General features: G+C 43.7%; 2 protein-coding genes across 2 annotated transcripts in view; one reads left to right on the top strand and one right to left on the bottom strand.

Moving 5' to 3' along the window:
• Window positions 1-16,146, bottom strand: part of ASB4 (ankyrin repeat and SOCS box containing 4) — a 51,870-nt gene extending 35,724 nt beyond the window's left edge. The window contains exon 1 of the mRNA XM_063452438.1: window positions 16,064-16,146. The gene's annotated coding sequence lies outside the window, so the exon portion shown is untranslated. The remainder of the gene's footprint in view (window positions 1-16,063) is intronic.
• Window positions 14,652-27,963, top strand: part of LOC134609061 (serum paraoxonase/arylesterase 2-like) — a 106,278-nt gene continuing 92,966 nt past the window's right edge. The window contains exons 1-2 of the mRNA XM_063452440.1: window positions 14,652-14,819; window positions 20,249-20,319. Of these exons, the coding sequence (XP_063308510.1) occupies window positions 14,746-14,819; window positions 20,249-20,319 (145 nt within the window). The 5' untranslated portion in view covers window positions 14,652-14,745. The remainder of the gene's footprint in view (window positions 14,820-20,248; window positions 20,320-27,963) is intronic.

Genomic DNA, 27,963 nt, shown 5'->3' on the forward strand with positions numbered 1-27,963 from the left:
CTGTAGCAGGTGGATTCCCTCCATCTTGAAGTGTCTGTATATTACGAATGAGTTTAGTTGTCGGAGGTTGATAACCGGTCTGTAGTCGCCTGTTTTCTTTTTGACCAGGAAAATATTGCTTATGAAGCCTCCTCCTTCTGGCGCGTATTGTACTGCGCCTTTCCTGAAGAGTGTGTGGATCTCCTCGTCTACCAAGCGTTCTTGTTCCCTTGACATGTGAATCGGAGGAGGGGTTCTGATTTGAATGGGATCTTCGAAGAAGTCTATGACGAAGCCTCGTACTGTCTCGTACCCAGGGGTCCTTGGTGATCAACTCCCAGTTCTGAAAGAAAAGGGACAGGCTGCCTGCAATAAAATGCGAAACATTTTGGGTTGTATGTGGACTCACCATTGGAGAAACGGCCGCATCCTCGGCCTTGAAATCCTCTAGATCTCCCAGTTCCTCGGAATGCATAGGGTCTCTGCGTCGTAGATGGGAAGAAACTTTGGGTTTGTGAGAATGGTCTGGAACCTGAGGACCAAAAGCGGCTGGTGGCACGGTTCCGCTGCCGACCAGCCCTTCCAAAAACACCTCTTGTAGTTGGAGCATGAAAAACCTGTTTGAGTGAAGTTTGGGCCTTATTCAACGTGGTGAATAGGTTTACGTGTTTCTTCAGTTCTGCGATGAAAGCATCGCCAAACAGTTGTCCTTGGGCTTTCGGTCCAAATTCTTTCGCTCCGAGATCCAGGAGCTTGCTATCGATGCGGATTAACGGTGATTTGCGTCTTTCTGTGCACAATGCGGCGTTAGCGTTGCCCAGCAGGCAGACCAATCTTTGAGCCCATTCCTGTATGATATGAGGGTCTAGTTGGGAGCCCTGGCTGAGGGCTAGGTCTGCGAAGTAAAGTATTTTTGCGATGGGGCCGAGCAAGTCCAGAAATTTATCCTGTGCCGCCTTCATGCCTTTCTCTATGCCCTTACGGGGATCACGGCCCGAGCGGGACATGAAGACCATCACTGTATTGTCGAATTCAGGCGTAAGTGCCACCTTATCGGGTAACAGAGGTCTGGGGCACTCGGCCTGGAGGCGTGCTCGCACTTCTCGTTCCAGCGGTTTCCGCAGCCAGAAGTGAATGAATCTTGTCAGGTGTTCTGGTAGGTTCCACTCGGAAGACCGCGGGTGTCGGATGGTACGCGGGTCGAAGAGTGGATTCCCTTGGTCATCCATAAATACCCCATCCCCGGTCATATCGGTGGGGGTACTGTTATCTCTGTCTCTGTCGGTGGTATCAAGAAAAGTCTCTTTAACATATCTCAAGGAGGTGGGAGGTAGGTCCTGCCACTCCTCCTCTTCGGAGACTGAGTCATCCCCTTGCCACTCGTCGATCACGTCTAGGGTGCGCGGCACATATGATTCCTCTTCATCGGAGGATTGAAGTGGTTGGGGCGCGGGCAGTTGTCGGCCCGTGTCCTTGCTCCGTTTGACGGGTATTTTGCTCTTAGTCTTAGTGGACTCGAAGTCTTGCGATGTCGCTTCATCTTGGGCATCTCCGAGCCCGAAGCTTCCATCCGTTCTGGGGGGCTCATGTCGCCCTGACTTAGGGGTCGAGCCTTCAAGAGGGCTTTTTCAACGGATGCCGCTACTGCAGCATTAATCATGGCCTGAAAGTCTTGACTGGTTTGTGTGTCCTCCATGATGTTTAGTGTGTTTCTCGTCCTGTTGGGCGATAATGAAAATCAGTGGAGGTAGTGGAGAAGAGTCAGTACATGTAGTGACAGACTCCTGGTACAACTGGGGGCCGCCCAGTTTTTTTGTGAAATTTGTTTAGAGAGGCGTATATGTATGGGCTGTCGCATAATATAGAGACTGCCTTCAGTTATGAGCTCAGTGGTGGTGTATAGATGGGTTCGCCACAGTTGTACACCAGAGCTGTATGCACGTTATGTAAATAATCAGGGTTGGATGCAAGTGCAGTTAATTCCTTGTGCATATACTCGGGGTTCACCCCGGGTGGCGTGCCGTGGCAATCAGAGGACACCCACATAAGATAATGGTCAGTGACCTTGCATGCATATCTGGGGGGTCACCCCAGGTGGTGTGCCATGGAAAAAAGCCCAGAGGACACCCACATAAATTTGTACTTTCAGGTACAGTGATATCATACGACCCGTGGTGGGTGTTGTAATTTGGTATGCCCTTGGAGGGTACAGTAGTGCAGTATGACCCTGTAAAGGGTATGATATTAATATGCCTTTTGTTAAAATGTTGTAGTACCACAGTGATTGGTAGGGTACAGATTCCTGCAGATTGTAGCATGCAATACATATATATATATATATATATATATATTCCTTGTGAGGTATGACAATATTCTTGCACATCCGTTTTAATACCTCAGATATTTAAAAATTTACAATGTGGTGAATACAGTTAAATATCCAGTATATGGCAGTATCACATAGAGTCCGAATGTATATATAGAAGTGTCACTTTAAGGGTGTTGAGCGGAGATCGGGTGATTCCCGATCCGCTGAATTGAAGAGAGAGACGGCCGCCGAGGATCTCGCGGGTCGCGAGATCCAAGATGGCCGCCGGCCGCGAGTACCGCCGGCCGCGTGGATACTAGCTTGCGGTCGCGGGGAGAAGGCGCGGCGCGCGAAAAAAACCCCCAACATAATAAACTACCTGGATACCCCTACCCGTCCCTACACATGGAAAAACGGATCGATCCGCGTGGCGAGCGCGGCACGGGCAGCCGTGACGCCCATGGACCAGCCGGCAATAACGCAAGTAAAATATACAGATATATGTAAAAGGTGCAGATACAAAGAGGAGAAGTAGGGGGATAGGAGTAGAGAGCCAGGAGAATTAGGGTTTATCGGATTAGGTACAAATATATAGAAAAAACTATGTAAGAGAGTAAGTTGACCCAGAGAGGTAAAAAATACTCTGACCTGTAGGCTGGAGCAGCAAAGAAAGAGGAAATTATGTCATAGACAGACCCTTTTATGGGCAGCATATCTTTTTTCTCATTAAGTGTTCTTGCATAGCAAGACCACTTAATGTTATCTCACATATATATTATTATTATTCTTATTATTCTTATTATAGCCAAATTTGCCACCCTAACTCCTCCCACAGTTTTTACAGTACATAGACAAAAATATACCAAAACGTGCAGATTGTTCCCGATCGGATTGCTATTACTTTGTGGAACGTTTCGCCGAATGGTTCTCGGAATATCGTCGTTCTTGTGGCGAAATTTGTCCCATAGGAATGAATGGCAAAGCTAGAGTGGGAGCTGGCAAAAGCTGAAAAATCAGGACATGATTTCTAAACTGCCACCACTCCCTCATTTTCAGGCCCACCTACACAAATCTTATATCAAAACGTTCAGCTACCCCTGCTGCCACTAGAAATGTCCACGGCTAAGCCATAGTCCTGATAGTTTTCACAATATGACCATTTGTTTGCAACTCACGCCTTCCATTGACATTCATTGAAACTCCACTCTGCAAAGCTCACATTTGAAGGGCAATTTCTAAACTGTGACTGTGCCTTCATTGTTAATATCTCAGAAAGATACTATACATCAAAATGTAGGTCTGGGTCTTGTGATTCTCACAATATAAAGCTCTTCACTGTAGGATTTATAGTTTAAAAAATATGACCGTTTGAAGATGGCAACCGCAAAAATACTCTGACCTGTGCCAGGCTGCAGCAGCAAGTGATGTCATAGACAAAGCCTTTTACACCTGCTAATGTTTTTATAACTGGATGTTTTAATGTAACTGTGAAGCACTTTGGGCAACAACATTGCAATTAAATGTGCTATATAAATAAATAATAACAGTTACTCCGCCCACTCCAGTTGTAGACTACTGGTGGAGGCAAGAACACTTCACAATTTCCTCAGAAATTGTAGCTTTTCTAGTTGGTTGTTACTGTTTCTATGCTGCTGGAGTTTTCAGTAAAGAAAGATATGCAAATATGAAGCCTCCTGTCATGTGGTAAAATTGTTATATGTACTGTTAACTGATGATACTGTATAGAAAATAGCCTGAGACTGTCTCTAGCAATCTACACCTGACTGAACATTATATATATTTTGTAGGTAGCTCTTTAAAGGGACACTGTAGGCACCCAGACCTCTTCAGCTAATTGAAGTAGTCTGGGTGCTGTGACCTTTTTGCACTTAGTGCTGCAATGTAAAAAAATTCTTACAAATGTATATAAGGGCCCCAAAAATGTCCATCAGAAAAATGTAAAAAAAATAAGTAAAAAAAAAATATAGAAAAAGGGTAAAAAAACAAAAAGACAAAATCCGAAATGATAAAGGGTAGAATGAAGTGTCCAAGCCTGTTGCTGAGCATTTGTAGGTGTGGAGAACAGAGTTTTCTTAAAACTCCAGTAGCTTGTGGCAACATCATCAAGTGAAAACATGGCGATGAGAAGCCAAAAAAGCAATAGTGGATTGGTTCTACGTACAACAAGGGAAAAAGGTCTTCAATCCCCTGCTGATTTTGAACGTATGCCACCTGAAAAGGAAATGTCTATAATTTTACCACATGACAGGAGGCTTCGTATTTTGCATATCTCTCTTTACTAACTCCATACAGCAGTAAAGAAACACATAGAAAAAAGAACCAATCACTGGAGAGCAGGATGTACACAAGGCAATGTGACCTTATCATTTCCTCTTTCTTTGCTGCTCCATCAAGCAGACAGGTCAGAGTATTACTCTCCTCCATTACTTTATGTTTGCAATGCCTCTTTGAGGTTGTTTCTGTATTATATGCTTATATACTTTTCTGTATGTTCTTGCTATGCTTCTGTACTATGTGCAGCTGTGTTTTTTCTATGTTATTTCATAGATATTATGTAAATTTAATGTTATACTTATTTCATAACCTTTACTTGTGATTAATATCACTTGTAATTTATCAGTTTTATAGGCATTTCATCCTTTGTTTTGATAAGTATTATATGTATTTAATAGATGTCACATGTATTTTTTTTTTTATTTCTTTATTTTGATTTGACACAGAGTATGGTTTGGTAGTATGCAGTGGCCCTCGCAGGGGCCTAGTACAGATGTATGTTATATTGCATGTTACATAAGACAAGAAGTTTCATATGCTGTGAAGTGACTCTTGTGTGCCGCTCTGTGTCGTTTTTGATTTTATGTAGCGGTTCGTGCTTGTGGGTAAGTCAATTACTAAGTTTAACCAAAACAGGACATAACAATCTTATATACAATGCCTTTTACTTCATTCGTTGTTAGGGTCCGTCAGACATTTCGTTTGTGTACTTGGTTGTCGGGTCAGCATCTAGAACAGCGCAGGTTACCATGGCGTCTTAGGAGTGAAACATCATCCAATGTGTCTGGGTTGGTGTTTCGTCTGGTATGTTATGGGGGGTAGTGTCTGTCTGTCCCTGTTATCAACAATAGTCATTTGTAGTACGCCCTCCATTTGGTAACCCGTTCTTTGAAGATATTCGGTGGCCTGAACAGTGTGGTCGTCCACCCTGTTGCGGTTTATCTCCGTAGGTGTCGGAGCAGGGTCACCTGTCTGTGGCGGTCGCCCTGCGCCTGAGCGCTGCCCTCGTAATGGTTTTCTTAGTGTGTCCGCCCTTTTACCATCATCTAACAAGGTAGCCTATTACTGCTTATCTGTGGTTCTGTGTAGGTTTGTAAAGCCCTAGTCGGTATCCGTTGTCACGTACTTTGTGTTTGGTGCCATGGGGGGTGGGTAGGTGAATAGGTTGGGTTCGGGGGGTGGAAAGAAGGGGGGGGGGAGGACTTGCTGCTCCTCTGGGCGCCCGGCGGGTCGGGTCCCTGCCTGGGCCGTCCGTATGTCATAGCCATCTGGCTCATCCGTCAACATAATTCTCCCATGGTTGCCAAACCTTTTGGAATGATTTTTCAGTGTGTCTGATTTGTGCCGTCAGTTTGTCCATCAGATACGTATCTTTGATTTTTACTATCACGTCATTGTCGGTGGGGAGGTTGGGTTTCATCCACGCCTTTGCTAGAGCCCTTCTAGCTGCCAGCGTGAGTTTGTTTAGGAGTTGTTGTTCCCTCCTGGGGAGGCCGTCTACGGGTTGAGACAATAGGATCGACCATGGGTCTAGATCCACTTGTCGCGTTAGTACGTCTGTCTGTTTCTGGCGATTTTCCTGGCCTTCTATACCTGGAGCATCTGGGAACCCTCTTTTCCCGCTTTCCTCCTTCCCCCCAGGGTCTCATAGGGATTCTGGGTCTGGCTGGAGCTTAACCCCTTTCCTCCCGCGGTTCCCGTCAGCTCCCACTGGCTCCCGGGCATTAACCCCTTCTTCCGGCCTATCCGTTCGACCCCTTCCTCCTACAACCCTCAAGGGGACGGCCGGACTCACTGCCCTCACTCTCTCAGGCTGCCCCATACAGTGCACCCGGTAATGTGCTGGATACTTTCCAACATCCACTACCTTGGTGCAGGGCAGTCTGTGGGGCGACCGAGCATGATGCGGCGGCCATCTTTGATCCTGCGTCTACCAAGACTCCAGGGACCATGTTCCCCCTCCTTTACCCTTGGCGGCCATCTTTAATCTTACATCTCGCGAGATTATGGGCGGCCGTTTTGCTACTCTCGCCCACCACGATTTCGGCGCTCGAGAGTAACATATACCTGGGCTGTCAGTTAGCCTTGCTGCTCTCGTGGCTCACGATTCTCTAACACAGATGTTGGACCCCAGGGTCCCAAGTTCGAATCCAGGCCTATTATTTACAGATTTGAGTCGTACTCATGTATAGTGGTTCGAGGTACTGGAACCTTTAAGGGATATCACCCCTAAAAAATCCCTTAAAGGGATAGCACCCTCAAATTCCTTAAAGATACCATTCTTGGACCCTTAGAGGGAACTCCTTAAAAGAATACCACTCTGGAACTACTTAAAAGGGATACCAAATCCTTAAAGGGATATCACCCTTGAATTCCTTAAAGGGACAGCACCCTTGGACACGTAGTATCAAGATGGTACTGTATAAATACATATCAGTGATGGGAGATTTGAAGGGATATCACCTGGATCAGGGTTCAGGAATCTACAGCAAGACTATATGTCTGGTAATGGATGCTCAAATGGATGACCCCTATCACTTAAGACTACCTGTCAGAACACGACGGAGCTTAGAGCTAGTGTTATATCCTATTATCCCTCAGAGGTCAGTCACTTTTGTCTCATTACTGCCATATTAGGCACTAAAGGGCTTATTACCCTGTGCCTGCCTGGGGTGCTGCCCCTATTACCATGCTGCTTTCTGGAGGTCGCCCTGTGGCCACCTCTGTGATCCTGGGTGAGGCCCAGTTATACAAATCCCAATATTGTGGTTTGCCCTGCTGGGACAATTTGTCAACTCTAAGTGACAGATACAGAATACCCTGCCGGGGTTATTACACCATACTGTCATTTATACAGAAGCTGCTGGGGTCCACTGGCATTATTTACACTACAGCAGATACCCTGCTGGGGTACCCCATATCACACACCCTGCTGGGGTTGTTTTGGTACTTTGAGACAATAAATTGCACACAATAAGTGCACACTACTGCATATTGCACACCCTGCTGGGGTTGTTTTGATACTTTGAGACAATAAATTGCACACAATAAATTGCACACTACTACACCCTGCTGGGGTCTGCATGGTGCATTGCACACAATGAAACGGATTGTGCTCTCATCCAGTTTGTTTCATTTGGCCACGACCCACGCTGGACGCGTACATACCACGCGCACCTAAGGTGATCTCTGACTAGGTATAAGCCAATCTATTCGGCAAAAAAGGGGACAGAGTCGCAAGCTTCAGCGCAGAATATTCCCCATGGCGGTGCATTAATTATTGATAGAGCTGTAGGACACTCTCTATCAGGCTGATGGCCAGCACTGATGGGTTCATACCCTGTGCAACCGGGGTGAGCCCCCTACAGCACTGCTGCTTCTACTCCTACCCCTCTCAAGAGTGAGCTCGAGGATTGAAAATCCGAACTTCGGATCTGGGACCAGCATTTACATATTCAGACCCTGTGCTCTTGGGGTGAGACCCCCTAAGATAGGCGAGTCACACTACCCGACAGAAGGAAGTCTTACTGCAACAGCCGCTACCTACAGCTGAAGGAATACCTCCATTGATAATGAATCATGATACGGTATGGGTTTATGCCCTGTACCTATTCTGCGGCCTGCAGTTAAAGGCCCACGGGCCCGGCTAGGCATGCACTGCACTAAAATGCCGAACAGAGGCATGCGGTTACAACCGCTGAACAGGAGTTCCGAGCCACCTACTTAACGATATATATTCCCCTTGAGGTGAATTTAATAATGGAAGAGGTGACTGACACTCTCTATCAGGGCAATGGCCAGCACTTAAGGGTTCATACCCTGTGCACCCGGGGTGAGCCCCCACTATACGTGCGCTGCACGGTGCTGCTGAGCGGAGGCAATGCTATGGCAACCTCTATGTACTGGGTGAGCCCCAGTCTGTTTTATTTGGCCACGATTCGGAATAGACCCGCAAGGATTTCCGTGAACACTGCCTACTGTCATAGTAGACTGATCTGTTTGCCCTGCATCCTGTGCCTGAATACTGGTTTGTGCCTTACACAAGGGTATCCCTTACTACGATAAACCTACTTGACAATGTTATGCACTCGTGGCTTTGCAGCCTCTTGCTTAGAATGTCCATATCCGCTAACGGTCGGACAAACCCATGCCCTTCCATGCCGGTCAGAACGGCTCAGACAACTATAGTGTCCAACAGAGGAGGTCTTTCAGGATTCACAACCTTACCATGGGCGATGCTGGACGCCGCCAAACATCGTCCAGGAACGGGCATACAACTTGGGTATATGGACTCAAAAAAAAAATCAAAGAAAAAACAAAAACTGTTTCTGCTCCTCGCAGGAAACCCCAGTGTTGGCCTCTCCCATAGGATGCCCATAGCAGCACTCCTTCGCACTGACGGATGGTTGGCGGTACTGGGCGCCAAGATAGTCGGAACCCCAGGCACAAGGCACAAAGTTCCGAACGGAACTTATTAGACACGCAAGGGTCCCACGGCTTTCATAAGGGCCCAAACCCCTAGGAAGGAGGTGTTATGTGATTACCTTTACAAGGGATTCTTTGGAACCGGTTGACAACAAAGCCGGTCATTGACCACTTCGGGACATCTGACCCGAGATCCGCTACGGCTAGCTCTATTACCCATATACAGCGAGAGTCAACCAATGTTGCTCCAGATAAGCGGACAGAGAACACAGTACACACAGATACCATCAATATACCTCCTACTATATCCACAGGGGATTTCACCACATCTAGGTGAAAGGCACTCAATCCTGGGGAAGACCACTTTCACGTAGTCAACCGACCTGCCTTCAGGTCCAAAGGGGGAGGGGCAGCGAGCCGCCGGTCGGAGACCTGGGAGAGTGGCCGTCTCTACCCAGCTCAAGCTCCACTAGGCCTCAGGTCTTCATCGGGTTACTTCGATGCCTCGGAGAGTATTGTGCGGTATCTCCGTGTGCCCCAGTAGCTGGGGAGTAGATTGGTCACCAGTGTGAGTCGGTTGCTGCTTTTGGCTGTCAGTTTGCACCGATTTTTGAGCTCTGATGCGGGAGCTCAGACGGTCTACGCCTGATCCAGTCGGCGGTCAGGCTCCGCCCCCACGACCCATTTTTAATGCCCTGGCTAAGGGAAGGAGATTCTCACCCAAGATTTGACGGTACATGTCTCCGTCCATCATCCCTTTGATGCGGTGCAATTGTCCTGTCTCCTTAGCAGAAAAACACCCCCAAAGTATAATGTTTCCACCTCCATGTTTGCCAGTGGGGATGGTGTTCTTGGGGTCATAGGCAGCATTCCTCCTCCTCCAAACATGGCGAGTTGAGTTGATGTCAAAGAGCTCGATTTTAGTCTCATCTGACCCACACTTTCACCCAGTTCTCCTCTAAATCATTCAGATGTTCATTGGCAAACTTCAAACGGGCTTGCACATGTGCTTTTTTGAGCAGGGGGACCTTGCGGGCGCTGCAGGATTTCAGTCCTTTGTGGCGTAGTGTGTTACCTTGGTGACTATGGTGTTTTCTTGGTGACTATGGTCCCAGCTGCTTTGAGATCATTAACAAGATCCTACCGTGTAGTTCTGGGCTGATTCCTCACCGTTCTCATGAACATTGAAACTCCACGAGGTGAGACCTTGCATCGAGCACCAGACCGAGGGAGAATGAGAGTTATTTTGTGTTCCTTCTATTTGCGAATAATCGCACCAACTGTTGTCACCTTCTCACCAAGCTGCTTGACGATGTTCTTGTAGCCCATTCCAGCCTTGTGTAGGTCTACAATCTTGTCCCTGACATCGTTGCACAGCTCTTTGGTTTGGCCATGGTGGAGAGTTTGGAATCTGATTGCTTGATTGCTTCTGTGGACAGGTGTCTTTTATACAGGTAACGAGCTCAGATTAGGAGCACTCCATTTAAGAGAGCGCTCCTAATCTCAGCTCGTTAACTGTATAAAAGATACCTGGGAGCAGGGCCGGTGCAAAGATTTTTGACGCCCTAGGCAAAAGAAAAATTTCACGCACCCCCCATGTGACATCACAATGCCCCACCCATATGACCTGCCATATATACTAACGCCAGAACTGCACACAGTGTGTATTTACATTAAAAGGCCTGCAGAGACAGGCTATAGACAGCAGAACCACTACATTTAGCTGCAGTGGTTCTGGGGACTATAGTGTCCCTCTAATGTGAGATAAATTAGAGATTAGTGCCACGAATAATATACTAGATTGCCTACTTACAACCAGATGAGGATGATGATGGGCTCTGGCTGCAGTCTGGCTCCACTGGTCTGGTGTAAAACAGGCTGTCTGGTGGCTGTTTGTAACTGTGGTCACAAATGTCAGTGTGTGTGTAAGAGAAGCAGTGTGTGTGTGTAAGGGATGCATTGGATGTTTCTCTCTATGTAAAGGAAGCATGGTGTGTTTCTGTGTGTGTAGGAATGCATTGTGTGTTTTCTTCTCTCCCTCCACCCCTTCCTAGTGGTCTCTCCTTCACCCTTCCCTCCCTTAGGGGTCTTTCCTCACCCCCCACCCCTACCCTAGTGATCTCTCCTCCACACCCCTCCACCTCTCCTAGTGGTCTCTCCTCCACCCACCTCCCTCCCTTAGTGGTCTCTCCTCACCCCTAACCCTCCCTCCTTTGGTGGTCTCTCCTCACCCCTCCCCCCACTCGGTGGTCTCTCCCCCCCGTTCTCGTCACCCCCCCCCCCCCCACCCTACCTCTGTTGTAGCGTGGCCGAGCTCCGGAACGGTTCGCGGTTTAGGAACTTCTGTTTCCTGTACCCGGCCGGACTGACAGGAAGTGCTCTGGGGGGTGGAAGGGGTTAAGTTTACCTCTTTTTCCAGCGCCGGGCGGGGAGCTCTCCTCCTCCTCTCCGCCCTCTTCTCCTCCTCTTCATCTGAATGCGCATGCGCGGCAAGAACCGCGCGCGCATTCAGCCAGTCTATAGGAAAGCATTATCAATGCTTTCCTATGGACGCTGGCGTCTTCTCAATGTGATTTTCACAGTGAGAAGCGCGGAAGCCCTCTAGCAGCTGTCAATGAGACAGCCACTAGAGGCTGGATTAACCCATTTATAAGCATAGCAGTTTCTCTGGAACTGCTATGTTTATAGAAAAAAAGGTTAATCCTAGCTGGACCTGGCACCCAGACCACCTAATAAAGCTGAAGTGGTCTGGGTGCCTATAGTGGTCCTTTAAGCTAAAAAAAAGTTAAAGGATACACTATAGGCACCAAAACAACTTTAGCTTAATGAAGCCGTTTTGGTGTATAAAAAATGCCCCTTCAGTCTCACTGCTAAATTCTCTGCCATTTAGGAGTTAAATTACTTTGTTTATGCAGCGCTAGTTACAGCTCCCTGCATATGACTTATACAGCCTTCCTAAACACTTCCTGTAAAGAGTCATCTAATGTTTACATTTCCTTTATTACAAATTCTGTTTAATTTAGAATGTCTTACCTTCTGCTATCTTAATACCTTGCTAGCCCCTGCAGGAGCCTCCTGTGTGTGAATAAAGTTCAATTTACAGAGCAGGAGATAAGAAATTTTAAAGCAGTGTTTCCCAACCGGTATTCCGCGGAACCCTGAGTTAGGCAGGAACAAAACTGAGGCCACTAATGAGTATTGCTAAACACGGGCTGGGTCGGGTGCCACAGCCCTTTTAGAGCGCGACCGGGCCTGTGCAGTATCAGATGTTTGGAGGAAGTGGCAGCCTTCCCCAATCCCTACCCGTGCCCTACGAGTAGGAGCTATTCAAATAAAAGGTGGACCTAGGTTTCCCCCTGGCCTCCACCCATGAGAGGTGGGTGATGGCCTCAATGACAAAGGGGTGGACCTACTGCTAATACTAAGTCATTTTTATTTGTAATTAATTGTGTGGGAATTAGGGATCTACTAAGTGGCTGCAAGCTGCAGCAGCATCACGAATGGGAATTTAATTAATTTGAATGACATTTTTAACCGAACAAAATGCACAAATAAAGGTCAAGCGTAGGAAAAATACATAAGACAAAGTAGTCCCTACTTTGTCTTGTATTTTAAAGAAAACTAGATTAGAAAGAAAGAAAAGAAGAACAGATTCTGAGAGAGTAAGAGAAAGAGGAAGTGATTGGGGACAGTTAAGTTCGGCATAACAGTGGCGCTTTAAGTTTTGCCATTTATTTTTCAGTTCACAACCAATGTTGTGTAACTAAAAATGTAATAAAAACATCTATTGCCAGAAATAATTTAGAAATGGTACATAAATATAATTGACCACCCCCTGAGGGTAAGTGAGAATCCAAAGGGAATTCAAGGTAAAGTTAAAATTTAAAGCGGCACTGTCACACCTCCCCCTCAAATTGAGTATTTCATTAAAAAAATTATTATATTTATATACTGAGACAAAGTACGGACTACTTTGTCTCAGTGTTTTTCCTACACTTGACACTTCTAGACACTGGGCGGAGCTACTGCCATCTTCAAGTGTCAATCAATCCAGATGTCACCAGTGATAGCTGGAGGGAATTGGCTTTATTTATGGAGGATCCCCGGTCTCGCAGGACCCTCCATAGACCTCAACCTCAGTCAGCAGTGACGTTCACAAATACACTTACAAAATAGAAGTGTCAAACAGGCACATCAAGCTCAGATGGAATAGCGGATCCCAATGGAAGAATCCAATGGAGCAGGAAAACCAGATGTACAGAAAAAATTAAATAAAATAAAATCAGCAATAAAATACTCTAAGCACTGTAATGAACAAGCCCGTGGGATTCTTCCATTGCTATTCCATCTGAGCTTGATGTGCCTGTTTGACACTTCTATTTTGTAAGTGTATTTGTGAATAAAGCATGTAACTTTTTTACTTGGATACTCTGCACTATTATTTATCTTTTTCCTCCTATGCATGAAATTGATGTTCCACAAGTCCTGAAGTTTCCACATCATTATATTTGATATGCCTTCAATCAAACTATGTTTATGAGTGCAATTATCTATATCACTTATTTTCATTTTCTTCGACAATATTGCGCTATGTCCCTCTCTATTATTTCTGTATTGTAGATTGCCAATTTTTGGTGTTTTGTTGTTAAAACTAGAGGGACCTGGCACCCAGACCACTTCATTGAGCTGAAGTGGTCTGGGTGCCTATAGCGGTCCTTTAAAGGAACACTATACACACCTGAATTACTTTAGCTAAATAAAGCAGTTTTTGTGTATAGATCATTCCCCTGCAATTTCACTGCTCAATTCACTGTCATTTAGGAGTTAAATCACTTTGCTTCTGTTTATGCAGCCCTAGCCACACCTCTCTTGGCTATGATTGACAGAACCTGCATGAAAAAAACAAACTGGTTTCACTTTCAAACAGATGTAATTTACCTTAAATAATTGTATCTCAATCTCTAAATTGAACTTTAATCACATACAGGAGGCTCTTACAGGGTCTAGCAAGCTATTAACATAGCAGGGGATAAGAAAATCTTAATTAAACAGAACTGGCAAAAAAGAAAGCCTAAATAGGGCTCTCTTTACAGGAAGTGTTTATGGAAGGCTGTGACAGTCACATGCAGGGAGGTGTGACTAGGGTTCATAAACAAAGGGATTTAACTCCTAAATGGCAGAGGATTGAGCAGTGAGGCTGCAGGGGCATGTTCTATACACCAAAACTGCTTCATTAAGCTAAAGTTGTTCAGGTGACTATAGTGTCCCTTTAAGTTTAAATATGAGAACTGGAAAAAGTTGACTTTGAATTCTCACTTTTGTAAACCCTGCAAATAGAAGACAAAATCGGAATGTTAAAATTCAGGCTAACATAGCTGGTTTTGACAATATCCCTTAATTTAATAGGCTAAAATCCAGAGTCCAGAGTTTAGAGATGAGCTCTGTAAAGCAGTTTGCTGGATAGGTTTATTGATTTGCCTTGGATCTCCAGATGAGTGCAAACATAAACTAGGTGTGGGAACTATAGTAAAACTACATGATTATTTTTATTGACTCTTTGCCATAAAAAAAAAAAAATTCTGTACAAAGGGCATGGGCAGAGTCTGGCTGCAGGGCTGAATACATTGTATTCCCACAATGTGTGTGCACAACCCAGACCCGCCCCATCAGCCTGCAGCCCCAGCTCTGAGTTACAGAGATCAGCCCAGCCATCAGGAAGCCCTTCTAACACTGCAGACATGGGGATATTGCTCAAATTAACTTTAATCGGGATCTGCCTGGCCTTCGTCGCTGAGAGGATAGTACAACTCAGGTAACGTTCCAGCTGTTTTACTTTCATTAAACTCTCTGTGTTCTTGAACAAGTTTCTTTTTGTAAAAACAAAGTGTTTGATCAGAGAGGATACTGTGAGATAGATGACGTTCTACACATGTTTTAATGAGACCATACGACCCTTATTCCAGCTATAGCCAGGTAATGTGTGTTTTGAAAATGTTTATAGAGTAACTTAGAGTTATTTTCTGGTATAGATCATTTTACATGATTATTCTTTCTTAATTGTATTGGTTGTATGTTCACATGTGGCAGGTACTCAGCTGTATTGCTATCAAGTTACCTTTTTTAAGGTTAATAACACTTGGGTTACAGGTAGAGTCAAAATAATATGGACATGCTTAGCTTTATAGCTACTACAGATTATTGTAGTAGTTATGGTGCACACAATTGAGTAACTGGTATATCACCAAACCATTTAAATGGATATAACAGATTACTGCACAAAGAAAGTAGAGCTGGTAGTATGCTGCCAGGCTGCTGAATGCCAGACAGCTATATTCCTAGTTTAGAGTTACACAGGCACCTCTACCTCACTGGATTCCCCCCCCAAAAGTGCTGGGAAAAATGATAACTGGCATTATAGTGCTGTAACTGTCCATTGCAGTGGGATCAAGTTTAGGTCATGTACGACAGATAGTTTAGGTAGAGGCAGGTATAGGTCAGTGTTAACCTGGTTTAAAATCCAATATGATTGACTAGCATTTTTCAAGTGTGTGCAGCACTATAAGTATATATAGTGAAGCATTTTTGCGGTTAAGCCTCTTCCCTCAGCTTAGCGAGATAAGCATCTCACCCTCCCAATTATCTGATGTTAAGGTTTATTTATTCAATTCTGGTCATGTTTTTATTGGTGAATGGTTACGTACAATTGAGGAGGCTGCATTTTTAATTGGTAGGGTGAGGAGAGAAACCATGCTAAAACTTCTGTGTGTGAGATTAGCGGATACATTCCACCCAGACACAGGAAAAGTCCAACTCCCTCACCATCTACAACTGCCATCTCACAGACAAAGAACAAAAAAGCAGATCACCCAGGGCCGATTCTAGGGTCACAGGTGCCTAAGTGCCTAAGGTGCCTACGTTTTTTTTTGATGTCCTGTCCAGACATGCATGTTTCTATGGCAACGACTCCACCTCTCCATCCACAAGCCCCACCCCTTTTTGTTTTAGTGACCAGCCTCCCCACACTGAAATACCTATTTGTAACTAGTAATCGATTACCTGCTGTTCTAGTGGTCTCCCTCACTGGTGGTTAGGTGGGATAATGATATGGTCTGCAGGTCCAGCGTGTAAAAAGCATATCTGTAAAGATCTCGTGATATCCAGCACTTAAAGTGTCAGAGCGTTGCTGTGGTAACCCATGGCAATGCTCTGATTGGCCGAGCTCTATAACACATGGTCTGCAGCTCTGCACCCAGAAGAGTAGCAGACCGGAGGCGAATTACTCTCTCTTCCCTTGACCAACTGAAGGGCAAGCCATTGGGGCCACTCCCAGTGTTGTACACCTCGGCTCCATGGCGTATGGGTATGGTGCACCCGCCCTGGATTGGCACTGACGTCTCCCCCTTCAAAGCCCCCTCGAAGTCTTTGAGACAAAGAGATGGTCCAGTAGAGTATTTTTACTACTGTTATCAAGGCTATACAAAGAAAAATCTCAGCAATAAATAGCAATCAATCACAATCAAGGGATCATGGCAATTTTTTACAGCAATGCCTCTCAAACCTTTTTAAAAACAAGCTACAGCCATTATATCAATGTAGAGTCTCTTTGTGTTTAAATGTGTATGTCTATTTATTTTAATAATTGATATATTGTCCATGCAACAGACACACATGTTGAAGTTAGTCTGTTGTATGCTGGGGATAGCCTATGAATGCTGTAGGTGGTGTTAATATTATGCTGTCATTCTGTAAATATTATGGTCAGTGTATGTATGCTAAACTGAAGGTAGTTTGTGAATGCTGTGGACAGTGTTTGTATGCTCAATCAGCATGCTCAGGCAGTAGTGGTTATGGTGTTTGTCGGGGGTCAAGTCCTGGGGAATAAAAGTGTGGGAACAAGATATCCACCACCCCAAGATGAGTGAAATGCCCTGTTATTGATTTGCACAGTGAAAGCAAATTTAATGACACACTTGTTGGTGTCTTGTCTACGGTGTCCCCATAAGTGGAATACCAAAGAAAAAAAGTGGACAGGGATGGTGTGTAGAAGGGGCTTTTTTTGGGGAACTGTGTGTGTAAAGGGGTCTATCTGCAGTGTACCATGTGTAGCTAGGGCTGTAGTATGTCTGCGCATGCACATGTAATAGGTCTGTGGAGATTGTGTGTACTGACAAGGGCTGTAGTGTGTGTGTATAGCGCCTGTAGAGTGTGTTTGTATTGTGGTTACATTGTGTGTGTGTAGCAAGGAACTGTAGTGTGTATGTATGGATGTATATGAACGTTGTATTGTCTGTGCCTTTTTGAGATTTTACTATCCAGTAAAACTATTAAGAGTTCATTGTTTTTAACAGAATGCGGTCTACAAGTTCTAGAACAGGCTTCCCCAAACTCAAGCCCTCCTGATGTTGCTGAACTACAACTCCCTTGATTCTATGCATGAAATAGGCTGAGAATCATGGGAGTTGTAGTTATATGCATGAAATAGGCTGAGAATCATGGGAGTTGTAGTTCAGCAACATCTGGAGGGCCGTAGTTTGGGGAACCCTGTTCTAGAAGATGCATCATGCACATTATTCTGTCCCTTTTATTTGTATACTTCAAGTGGTTACTTTGCTATGTGGCTTTGTAGTTGTGATAATCCTAGTACAGGTGACCTGCTACATAGAAAGGAAAGTTCAAGGTTAATTATCTTAGAGACATTACAAACTGTGAATATTATCTTCATTGCTATCATAACAATGATAACAAAAACATGTGATTGAGTACAGTTACTGCAGTGTAATTCTCACTACATTAAAATAACATAACATAAAATATATTTACCGTACTTGTAACAATCGAGTGTTTCTATTTTAGGGTAGCTTTAGAGCCCCATTTTTCTATAAAAAAAAGCGCGTGAAGTCGCCTTTATTCCAGTGCCAAGGCAGTCTCCTCTGTCAAACATGGACTGCCAACCATAGGGTGTATGTGCCGCAATCACCAGTATAATACCTCTCATAGAGAAACATTAAATCCCATCATTCTAGAGAGACAGACAAAATGAGGACCAATACACAAAAGTGGCAAAAACCATGCCTGATAAAAAAATATCTCCCTTACTGGCCCACAGGCACTTCGATGTGGCCTGCAGAAGAGATAGGGTGGGAGGAGCCAGGAGGCAGAAGGTTCCTCCCGCGAACTCGGCAATTCGGAGCGTTGCCGCAGGTTACCACGGCAATGCTCTGAAGATCTCGCGGGAGGGCTAAATTCTGCCTGCAGCCAGAGGAGCCTCAGGTAGGGTAGAGTTGCTCACCCCCACCGAACCACCAGGGCAAGGTTCCCCCTCCCCGAGGAAAAGAGAAGAAGAGGCTAAAAAACTCTCAATTACTCCTATAACCCCCCCCCCCAGCCACCCACCCAATATATAGGCACACACAGCACCCCTCTCACACACACACACGTCAGTGTTTTTATCTGTATGTTTGTCAGTGGTGTATCCTGGTTTTGTGCTGCCCTAGGCATGACAAAACCTAGGGCAGTACCCCACCCTTCCCCCCCTGCCCCGCCTTCTAAATACACACACACATTCACTGACAGACACGCATACACTAGCTAACAGACATACACACTCACTAACAGACACATACAGTCACTAGCAGACACACACATTCACTAACAGACACGCATACACTCTCACTAACAGACACACACATAGTAACACACTCCCTAACAGACACACTCCCTGACATACATATACTCACTAACAGACACACACTCAAACACACTAACACACACACACACACACACACACACACACACACACACACACATTAACAGACACACACACACACACACACTAACAGATACACACACACTAACACACACACACTCACATTAACACACTTACTTTTTTTTTTATTCAACCACCCCAGCCTCCTTACCTTTGGGAATGCAGGTGGGGGGGGGGGGGGTTCTCCCTTTCCCTGTGGTCCAGTGGCTGCTGGGCGTCATATTCTGGCTCCCGGCATCACTCTGCGGCGCGCGAGGGAGCTGAGCAGAGAAGGGCTCCCTCGCCAGAGCCGCCCGCCCAACCGGATTTTTAGTTAGCCGCAAGGCTAACAAGACATTTGCCCTGGGCATTTGGGGGTGGCTTTTTTTGCCGTCCCCTGGAAAATGCCGCCCAAGGCAAATGCCTTGTTTGCCTCGCGGCTAATACGTCCCGGATGTTTGTATATCATTGTATCTGTGTGTATGTACATCTGTACCTATATGGATGTCAGTGTTTGCATCTGTGTATCTGCAGGTGTGTGTTTGTGTATCTGTATCTATGTGTGTCAGTGTTTGTTTATGTGTGTCTGCATGTCTGACAGTTTGTGTTGCAGGGGGAGCCTAGGTCAGAGGAGAAGCAGGGAAAACCTGGGGCAGAGGAAAAACAGAGAAAAGAAGGATATGGGACAGAGAAAAACGTATAAATTTGCAATGAATGCAACTATAATAATTACAAACGTGTTAATGGGAGAGGTACAATTTATGGAAATAGGCTGCCAAGGGGTACTTAAGTGAAAAAAGATTGGGAACCACTGTCCTACGGGATTGGCTGGGAGAGGTGTGTCCAAAAGAAGGAATGGCTATCCTGACAAACGTGTCTATGCTTGTTTTACTATGTTAATTTAGTTTACTTTCCATTCAGTCAATGACTAGTTTTGATAGCAACGTATACTAGCCTATTTCTAATGTATATCTATTGTTTATTTGTTTGATTAGCCTCTTAATAAATATTATTGAATTACCGAAAGCAAGGAGTGTGGACTCTGACTTTACACTCGGTTTTTAAATTATTATTTATTATTATTTATTCATTTTATTATTAATTCCAAGTTTACTCCAACAAGCGAGTAAAGTTTACTTCAGGAAGTAAGTTTTAGATTTAATTTTTTTAAGGGGTTAGTACAGCAAGGGTGACTATGAACAAAAACAGTGTTACTTATATATTGATTTTCAATTAACCCAACACCCAGTAAATAAATGTTCCTTATATAGTGGCCACTATCAAATTATTTATAAAGTGTTAGAATGAATACATGTGTGTGTGTGTGTGTGTATGTATATATATATAGAATTGAGGTTTTCATTTTTAATATTTAATTATTATTACTTGAGAATATTTTAGCTTTTGTAACTTAAATAAATATGCAGTAGTATTAAATATTATAGTTAAACAACAGCATTTTTCTCTACAAAACAGATTTTTTTTTCTTTATTTAGCCATCGATTGAACTTTTCACGTGATGTTGAACCCATAGACCTTCCCAACTGTCAGTTATTGAAAGGAATTGGTATGTATCTTATTCTTAGACTTAAAGGGGCTCTCAAACCACATAGAGAACTGATATACATTACAGATTAAAGGGAATCTTTGGTGGCCTAATTCTTTAGATTTTGTTTTTGTAAAATGCAATGTAATTATAGTCACTTGGAGGTCTTGATGTTTGCATTATTTTGCTTATTTTTGTCTGTTGTATCCTGTTATAAAATCTTTGCATACCTATTGTAAAATAAATTAAAGGGACATTACCTGCATGACTTAACGTCAATACACAAAGTATCCCGTTGTGGCGAAACTGACCTCGCCACGTGTCCTTGGAGGGGGCTGATTGCCCGCCTCTTGCCTTTGGACTATGGACCAGACTTTATGGGAATGTGATACCCCAGATAGCCATACCATGGAGCCTATTCATATAATGAAAGACTATGGGAAAGACTTTAGCTCCATGGCAATTGTACTGTGTGAGTAGGATCTGCGCGCTATTCGGTAGTTTTGTGCGTGCAGATCCCAGCTATCTGGGGATAGGTGAAATGTCTGTGTGTTATGTGTAAATGTGACTTTATGTATTTTAAAGTGTTTTATGTTGTTTTGCAACCATGTGGTTAATGGAGTCTGCCTTTAGTCCTGGGTAATTGGATTACTTCTCCAATTAACTCCAGGGCAGAAGGGAGGAAACCAGGGTGCATTGTGGGGATGTTTTTCTGCCAGCCAGAAAGGAACAAAAGATACTTTTAGTAACTTTTGAACCCCTGGTCGGATTCATGCCATTTTTTAATATGTTGTTCCCCTGAATGGATTGATTGTGGATATGTATTTTTATGTGAATGTGATGTATGGTTTTAAAGTTATGAAAGTTGTGTAAAAGTATATTTTACACTGTATGCATAATGGGATTATGTGTCACACTAAGGGGAGGGGATGTGTGGGAGGTAACATCTATGTTATTGGTTATTTTATGCCTCCCCCTGGGTGTGGCCTGTATGTGTGAGTTGGAAATAAAAGCCAGGCTGGATGAGCCAGTCCAGAGTTCCTGTTTTACCCTCAAAGTGATGTGTCGTCTCATTATTGGGGGGAAGGATTTATTGCATGCTGTTCCAGTTGACTGCTAGGAGTACAAGCCTATTGGTATGGTTCCTATTCAATGGTCTACAGCATTCATATGCTTGGGAGAATTTAAAAGGTTTCTCGGATTCGGTGATTGTGGTGTCTGCCAGAGTGCTTGGAGTCCTCAGGAAGCACTAGGAGCATCCATTAACGGAGGTACTCAGTCGGGGTGCCAGGCGATCCGTTACACCCGTTTTTAAAGGGACACTATAGTCACCAGAACAACTACAGCCTAATGTAGTTGTTCTGGTGATTATAATCATTCCCTGCAGGCATTTTCATGAAAACACTGCCTTTTCACAGAAAAGGCAGTGTTTACATTTCCCCCTGGGGATACCTCTTGTGGCCACGACTCGTATTGCCACTGGAGGTGTTTCCTGGGGCCAGCACTGCCGGTCACATCTCCATACTATTCATGCAGACAATGAATTTTCCTCATAGAGATGCATTGATTCAATGCATCTCTATGAGGAGGTGCTGATTGGCCAAAATGGTTTTACATTCAATACTAAGTGTAAGTGAAGAAAACTAACTCAAAATAGATTCACTAATTAGTCCTGGTTGTTAAAATGCCCATTATGTCTAGGATTTCAGTTACTTTTTAATAGTTATAAAACAAATACTGCAAGGAGTGAATTAAGAGTTTAATGCTAAAACTTTGTACAATTTGGCATGCTGAGATTACAATTTTATTAGTAGTCGCAGAATCCAAAACTGCTACAGAAAAGTATATATTTCTAGAACGTACATCCCCCAGACTATGTAAATAAGAGAATTTTCACACTTTTCATTTTACCTTTTTATCACAAACCTAGGTCAAATTAGTCATTTTTTTGTATTCTTCTACTGTTCTCGAGTATAATGATACCCCACATGTATACCTTTTCTAATCATGCCCCTAATCCAATCCTTAATTCACCCTTTAATCCATGCCCTAATCCGACCCTTTTTCAAACCTGTAATCCAACACATAATCCTACCTATAATCTCAGTTCTAGTCCCACCTCTCAAATGATTCTCTCTGCTGATATCAGTAGCAGAGAGATTTCTCAACTCACACTGTACGAGGGCGAGTGTGATTGCAGCATGAGAAGGAGAGATTGGTGCTTGGCAGCTGACAGAGCCCAGCTCTGATCCACGAGCAGGGGGCAAGCAGTGGGACCTTACCAGGGTCTATTTTTTTTAAATGCAAAAGCATTTTTAAATGTACATTTAAAGGGCGATGAGCAGCGCCTGGCAGGGTAATGGAAATAGAATTCTGTACGTATGGGTGCACGTTCTGACCATGGTTGCTGTTTTGACAGACTAGAGAGTAGCAGAGTCAGCAAGGCAAAAGTCAGTTCTGGAATATTATCTGTGGTCCGGTTAATAAGTTCCTTTAATGAGGCCACAATTCTCGCCATACATCATGAACTCCATGGAGATGCAGGAGCTCAGTCAGCTGATGGCCGAGTTGGAGGGATGATTTAGTTGGTGGTCTGGTAAACTCAGATTTGAAATCCAGAAAAGCATCTGGAGTACAGTTCATGTTCCTACATACGATCAATCAGCATCTTTTCATAGTGTCAATTTTAATAAATCTCTTTAATAAATCTCTATTGATCAAATCCTCCACTAATCGTAGAGGACCCTGAGGATCCACAAATTTGTTGTTATGTTAAAATGACCCATCCTTATAGAAAAGGACCCCTTTGTGTTTTTGTGGGGGAATATGGTTTGGGTAATAAGGTTTGGACAAGTGGAGAAGAAAGTTTGGTGGGGTGACGCTTTAGAAAGTGTGTTCCCGTCTGTCCTGGTCATTTAGCTCAGTGGAGCTAAACCAAAGAGGCAGGTATTCCCTGAAACACCTCTCACTAAGCTGCATTGGAAAGTCTGTGACGGGATATCAATATATATATCGATATCTATCTATCAGTTTATCAAAAATCATGAATTCAAAATAAAATCAAAGTGAAAAATCCTAGTTGCTCATGTTACAATATTTGTGAATGCTTTGCATTGGATTGTCAAATAGTTACATATACCCGCTGCCTTTATTCCATCTGTTTAATGAAACCGGTACAATTAAGGATAAGAGTTGGTAGAGCAGGAAATGTAGATCAAAACTATGCCTGTTCCTGAACGACCTTCTGGAACCGTCCTAATATTAATAATATTATGCTGGTTCCTTGCTCATTTCTGCCCTCCATGGAGGTAAACTCTGGTCAGCTAAAGTTAAATATGCTCAGCTCAGCCAGACTGTCAGCATGCTATTACGTATTGTTGGACATACCAAAAGCATTCCACAGATTGCTCTGTCAATGTCTGTTATTTCTGCTGTCTGTATACTGGATATCCAAAACAAGACTGCAATCATTTATCATTGTCTGTTACTTTCTGAGAAACGTTTTATGTATTGGGTTTCCAAAAAAGAAAATGAACTTCGGTGTTAGACCTATCTCTCTATCTCTTTATCTCTAGCATTCTTTTTCATCCAGTATGTTATTTTTTTATGATATCTTAAATGTGCAGTTTATATATGGATCTGTGCTGATCCTACTGTTTGTGAGTTTGCATTATACTTAGCAGAGGATATTCTGCGTGCACTGAAGATTAGAAGGGCATCACTTACTGAGCCTATAAATGAATAACCCTTATCATCACACTCTGTATATGTGTTAGCTTTTTTGTTATGACAGAAGGAAAACTGTTCAAGTGGGTCTGAAAATCTGAGTGCTGTCCTTTCCAGACCTTCCACACTCCTCGAATGCAATATCACTCACACTTCCTCTACCTTCCCATTTAACATTATGATGAGCATGTTTACTATCAGAGACCATTTTTGTTACAAAAGGAAACATAGAAACATAGAACGTGAAGGAAGATAAGAACCATTCGGCCCATCTAGTCTGCCCAATTTTCTAAATACTTTCATTAGTCCCTGGCCTTATCTTATAGTTAGGATAAAAGGAGTCATGGCTGGTGACAAATATTTGTTAATTTGCCTTTATTAAAGGGACACTATAGTCACCTGAACAACTTTAGCTTAATGAAGCCGTTTTGGTGTATAGAACATGCCCCTGCAGCCTCACTGCTCAATCCTCTGCCATTTAGGAGTTAAATCCCTTTGTTTATGAACCCTAGTTACACCTCCCTGCATGTGACTTGCACAGCCTTCCATAAACACTTCCTGTAAAGAGAGCCCTATTCAGGCTTTCTTTATTGCAAGTTCTGTTTAATTAAGATTTTCTTATCCCCTGCTATGTTAATAGCTTGCTAGACCCTGCAATAGCCTCCTGTATGTGATTAAAGTTCAATTTAGAGATTGAGATACAATTATTTAAGGTAAATTACATCTGTTTGAAAGTGAAACCAGTTTTTTTCATGCAGGCTCTGTCAATCATAGCTAGGGGAGGTGTGGCTAGGGCTGCATAAACAGAAACAAAGTGATTTAACTCCTAAATGACAGTGAATTGAGCAGTGAAATTGCAGGGGAATGATCTATACACTAAAACTGCTTTATTTAGCTAAATTAATTTAGGTGACCATAGTGTTCCTTTAATCAAATGAGGATTACAAGAATGTGTTTCTGGCTGCTTGCATTGTAGACCATCATTCCCACATGTATCAGTATTCCTGGACAGAACTCAGATACCGTATTCACCTTCCTTTAGGTCTCTTTGCTGCCTCCTTCATAAGCACTTCACACCTGGGCCCCACCACAGAATATTAATGGCATTCATCTGCATGCACACCATAAAATGCAAGGATGGTTATTTGCTATAGATGAGTTGCCTAGGTGGAGTGACTCAGGCTGCTATCACAGGACTGAGATTGTCTGAGCAAGTAGATTCTTCTCATTGTTTTATAATTATTAAACAAATTGTTCTGCAACTCCTCAGATGGCCACTGGAGGTGCTTCCTGGCTCAGTGCTGCACAGTAAGCAGCCCTGCTGTTCTGCGTCCCCACGCTCTGCATGTGGAAGCAGGATTTTCCTCATAGAGATGCATTGATTCAATGCATCTCTATGAGGAGGTGCTGATTGGCCAAAATGGCATTTGGTCCCACCCTGTGCCGATTTTAGCCAATCCAATGCTTTCCCCATTGGAAAGCATTGGATTGACTAAACATTGGAAAATCTGATGATGTCACCAATGGGGCAGGGCCAGTGGCGACAGACCCACACGGCGCTGGAAATAAGGTGAGTTTTTCATGCTTTTAACGGGGGTAAGGTGGGGGGCAAGCCACCTTAATGATGGATTTAGCACTATAGGGTCAGGAATACATGTTTGTGTTCCTGACCCTATAGTGTTCCTTTAATATTCCTTTCCTCTCCGATGTCACTTTCCCACTGATTCCACGTTTGTAATTCACCTGTTGTACCCATAACATAACCTAGACTGCCATGAAAAGAAATGATGCATTTCTATTGAGCTAGTTTCAGTAAATAAAAAGGGTTAATTTAATGACGTATATTATTGAATGATCTCTGTAGTTAGGCTGTTTGTGGGGGGGAAATGCATATGGAGATAGATGCATTCGTTCAGTACCATCCCAAATAACAATAAACAGTGCCAATTTGATAGCTATGCCAAAGTATAAAACAGATCTAAGCTTTGTTAAAAAAATGTTGTCATCAGTTTTGTACTGTACATTATGTTTCCATGTGATCTTAAAAGCTGCCATGTGAGAGTAAATAGTTACTGGCTAACACTGAATGGTTGCTATTGTGCCCCTTTTCAGGTCTATAAATCTCATCAACACTAGAAAAGATAGGCAAAAATAAGATTAAAGTGCTTGTGCTTTGTATTAGGTTCAATGTCTAAAATTGGGGACCCCTAACTCAAGAGAGGAGATGGAAGGGTAGGATCCCTACAGCCATGCTATGTTAGCCACAATCTATTGGTAAGAAAAAGAATGTAAGGTAGCGGTTGTCGTTATAGTAACAATATAGTGTCCACTTCCCCGCCCCCTTTGCACTCACCACTGAAGACCCTGTGTGCTGGCTCCACCTCCTCAGGCATCAGCGCTGAGGGGTAACCTAATGTGCATGGATGCTCATTAGGCCTTCGCCCTACTAAAGCATTGAATCAGATGCACAGCGTCAGGACGTTCATGCAGTGAAATTCTGTTAAAGTGTAGGAAGCACCTATAGTGGCTGTCTGGTAGACAGCCACTAGATGCAGTCTTAGCACTGCTAAATAAACATTAGGCCAGGGACTAATGAAAGTATTTAGAAAACTGGGCAGACTAGATGGGCCGAATGGTTCTTATCTGCCGTCACATTCCATGTTTCAACATTACAGTTTCTCTGAATTGCAGGGTTAAAGGGATCCTATAGTGCCAGGAAAACAAACCCTCGGTGCTGGGTCAGGCTCCGTCTACGCTCCCCTGACGTCGGCGGAGGAGACCTAATGCGCATGCGCGGCAATGGTTGCGTGTTAGACCTCCCCATATGAAAGCATTATTCAATGCTTTCTTATTGGGAAAATCTGATGCTGGAGGTCTGTGAGGTCGTTTTGGATTTCGGAAGCCCTCTAGTGGCTGTCTGTTAGACAGCCACAGTGGGCAGACTTAGAGCTGCAATATAAACATTGGAGAACTCTGGAACTGTAATGTTTTACATTGCAGCACTAAGTGCAATAGGGAAAAAGCACCCAGACCACTTCAATTAGCTAGAGTGGTCTGGGTGCCTACAGTGTCCCTTGAAGAGGACAGGGGCACTGTACGCGGACCACTTCAATGAGATGAAGTGATCTGAGTGTCTATAATGTCCCTTTAACTTAATCCTCACTGCACAACAGTTATGGGAAGAGGGAAATTTAAGTTTTGTCCAGTAAACACCTACTCATTTATTTATGTGTTTATTTTTATTTAGTGTATTTTTTCGTGCCTTGGGTGCGGATGCTCTAACAATTTTTCATGATGAACCTGGTGTCAACTGGAATCAATTGGGCGATGTTAGATGGTGGATCATATATGACTCTGTAACCTAACGTTAGTCAGGGGACTACTAAAAATTTAGATGTTCCCTCGAAACAAAGTCAAATAAATCATTCTTAACCCCTTAAGGACACATGACATGTGTGACATGTCATGATTCCCTTTTATTCCAGAAGTTTGGTCCTTAAGGGGTTAAAGCGGCACTGTCATCCCCCTGAAAAACAAGTATTTTATAAAGACAGACTCTTTATGAAATACTCATTTTGACTGTGTTGGAATTTCACTGAAACTCCAGCCCAGTCAAGAGATATACAGAGACAGTATAGAAGTATAGACTACTTTGTCTCTGTATTTCTCCTCCACCATCTCGCAAGATCCCCTGTAGACCTCAGTGCTGTACTCCCTGCGCGAGAGTACAGCTGTGACTTAGACTCGAAACGGAGCAGTATGAGAAAGATGACGGCACCCACAATGGACTGGTTCAGGTAAGTAATCTCACCTTTACCTGACCCTGTGGCCACTGGATCATCATTTCAATAGCAGGTGACTTTGCGAATTCGTCAAAGTCCCCAGACTGTGACAATGCCACTTTAACTTAGACTTTAGTGGAATGACACCCGTAAGTCT

The sequence above is a fragment of the Pelobates fuscus genome, chromosome 4, assembly GCF_036172605.1.
Source record: "Pelobates fuscus isolate aPelFus1 chromosome 4, aPelFus1.pri, whole genome shotgun sequence".
In the NCBI taxonomy this organism is placed as follows: Eukaryota; Metazoa; Chordata; class Amphibia; order Anura; family Pelobatidae; genus Pelobates; species Pelobates fuscus.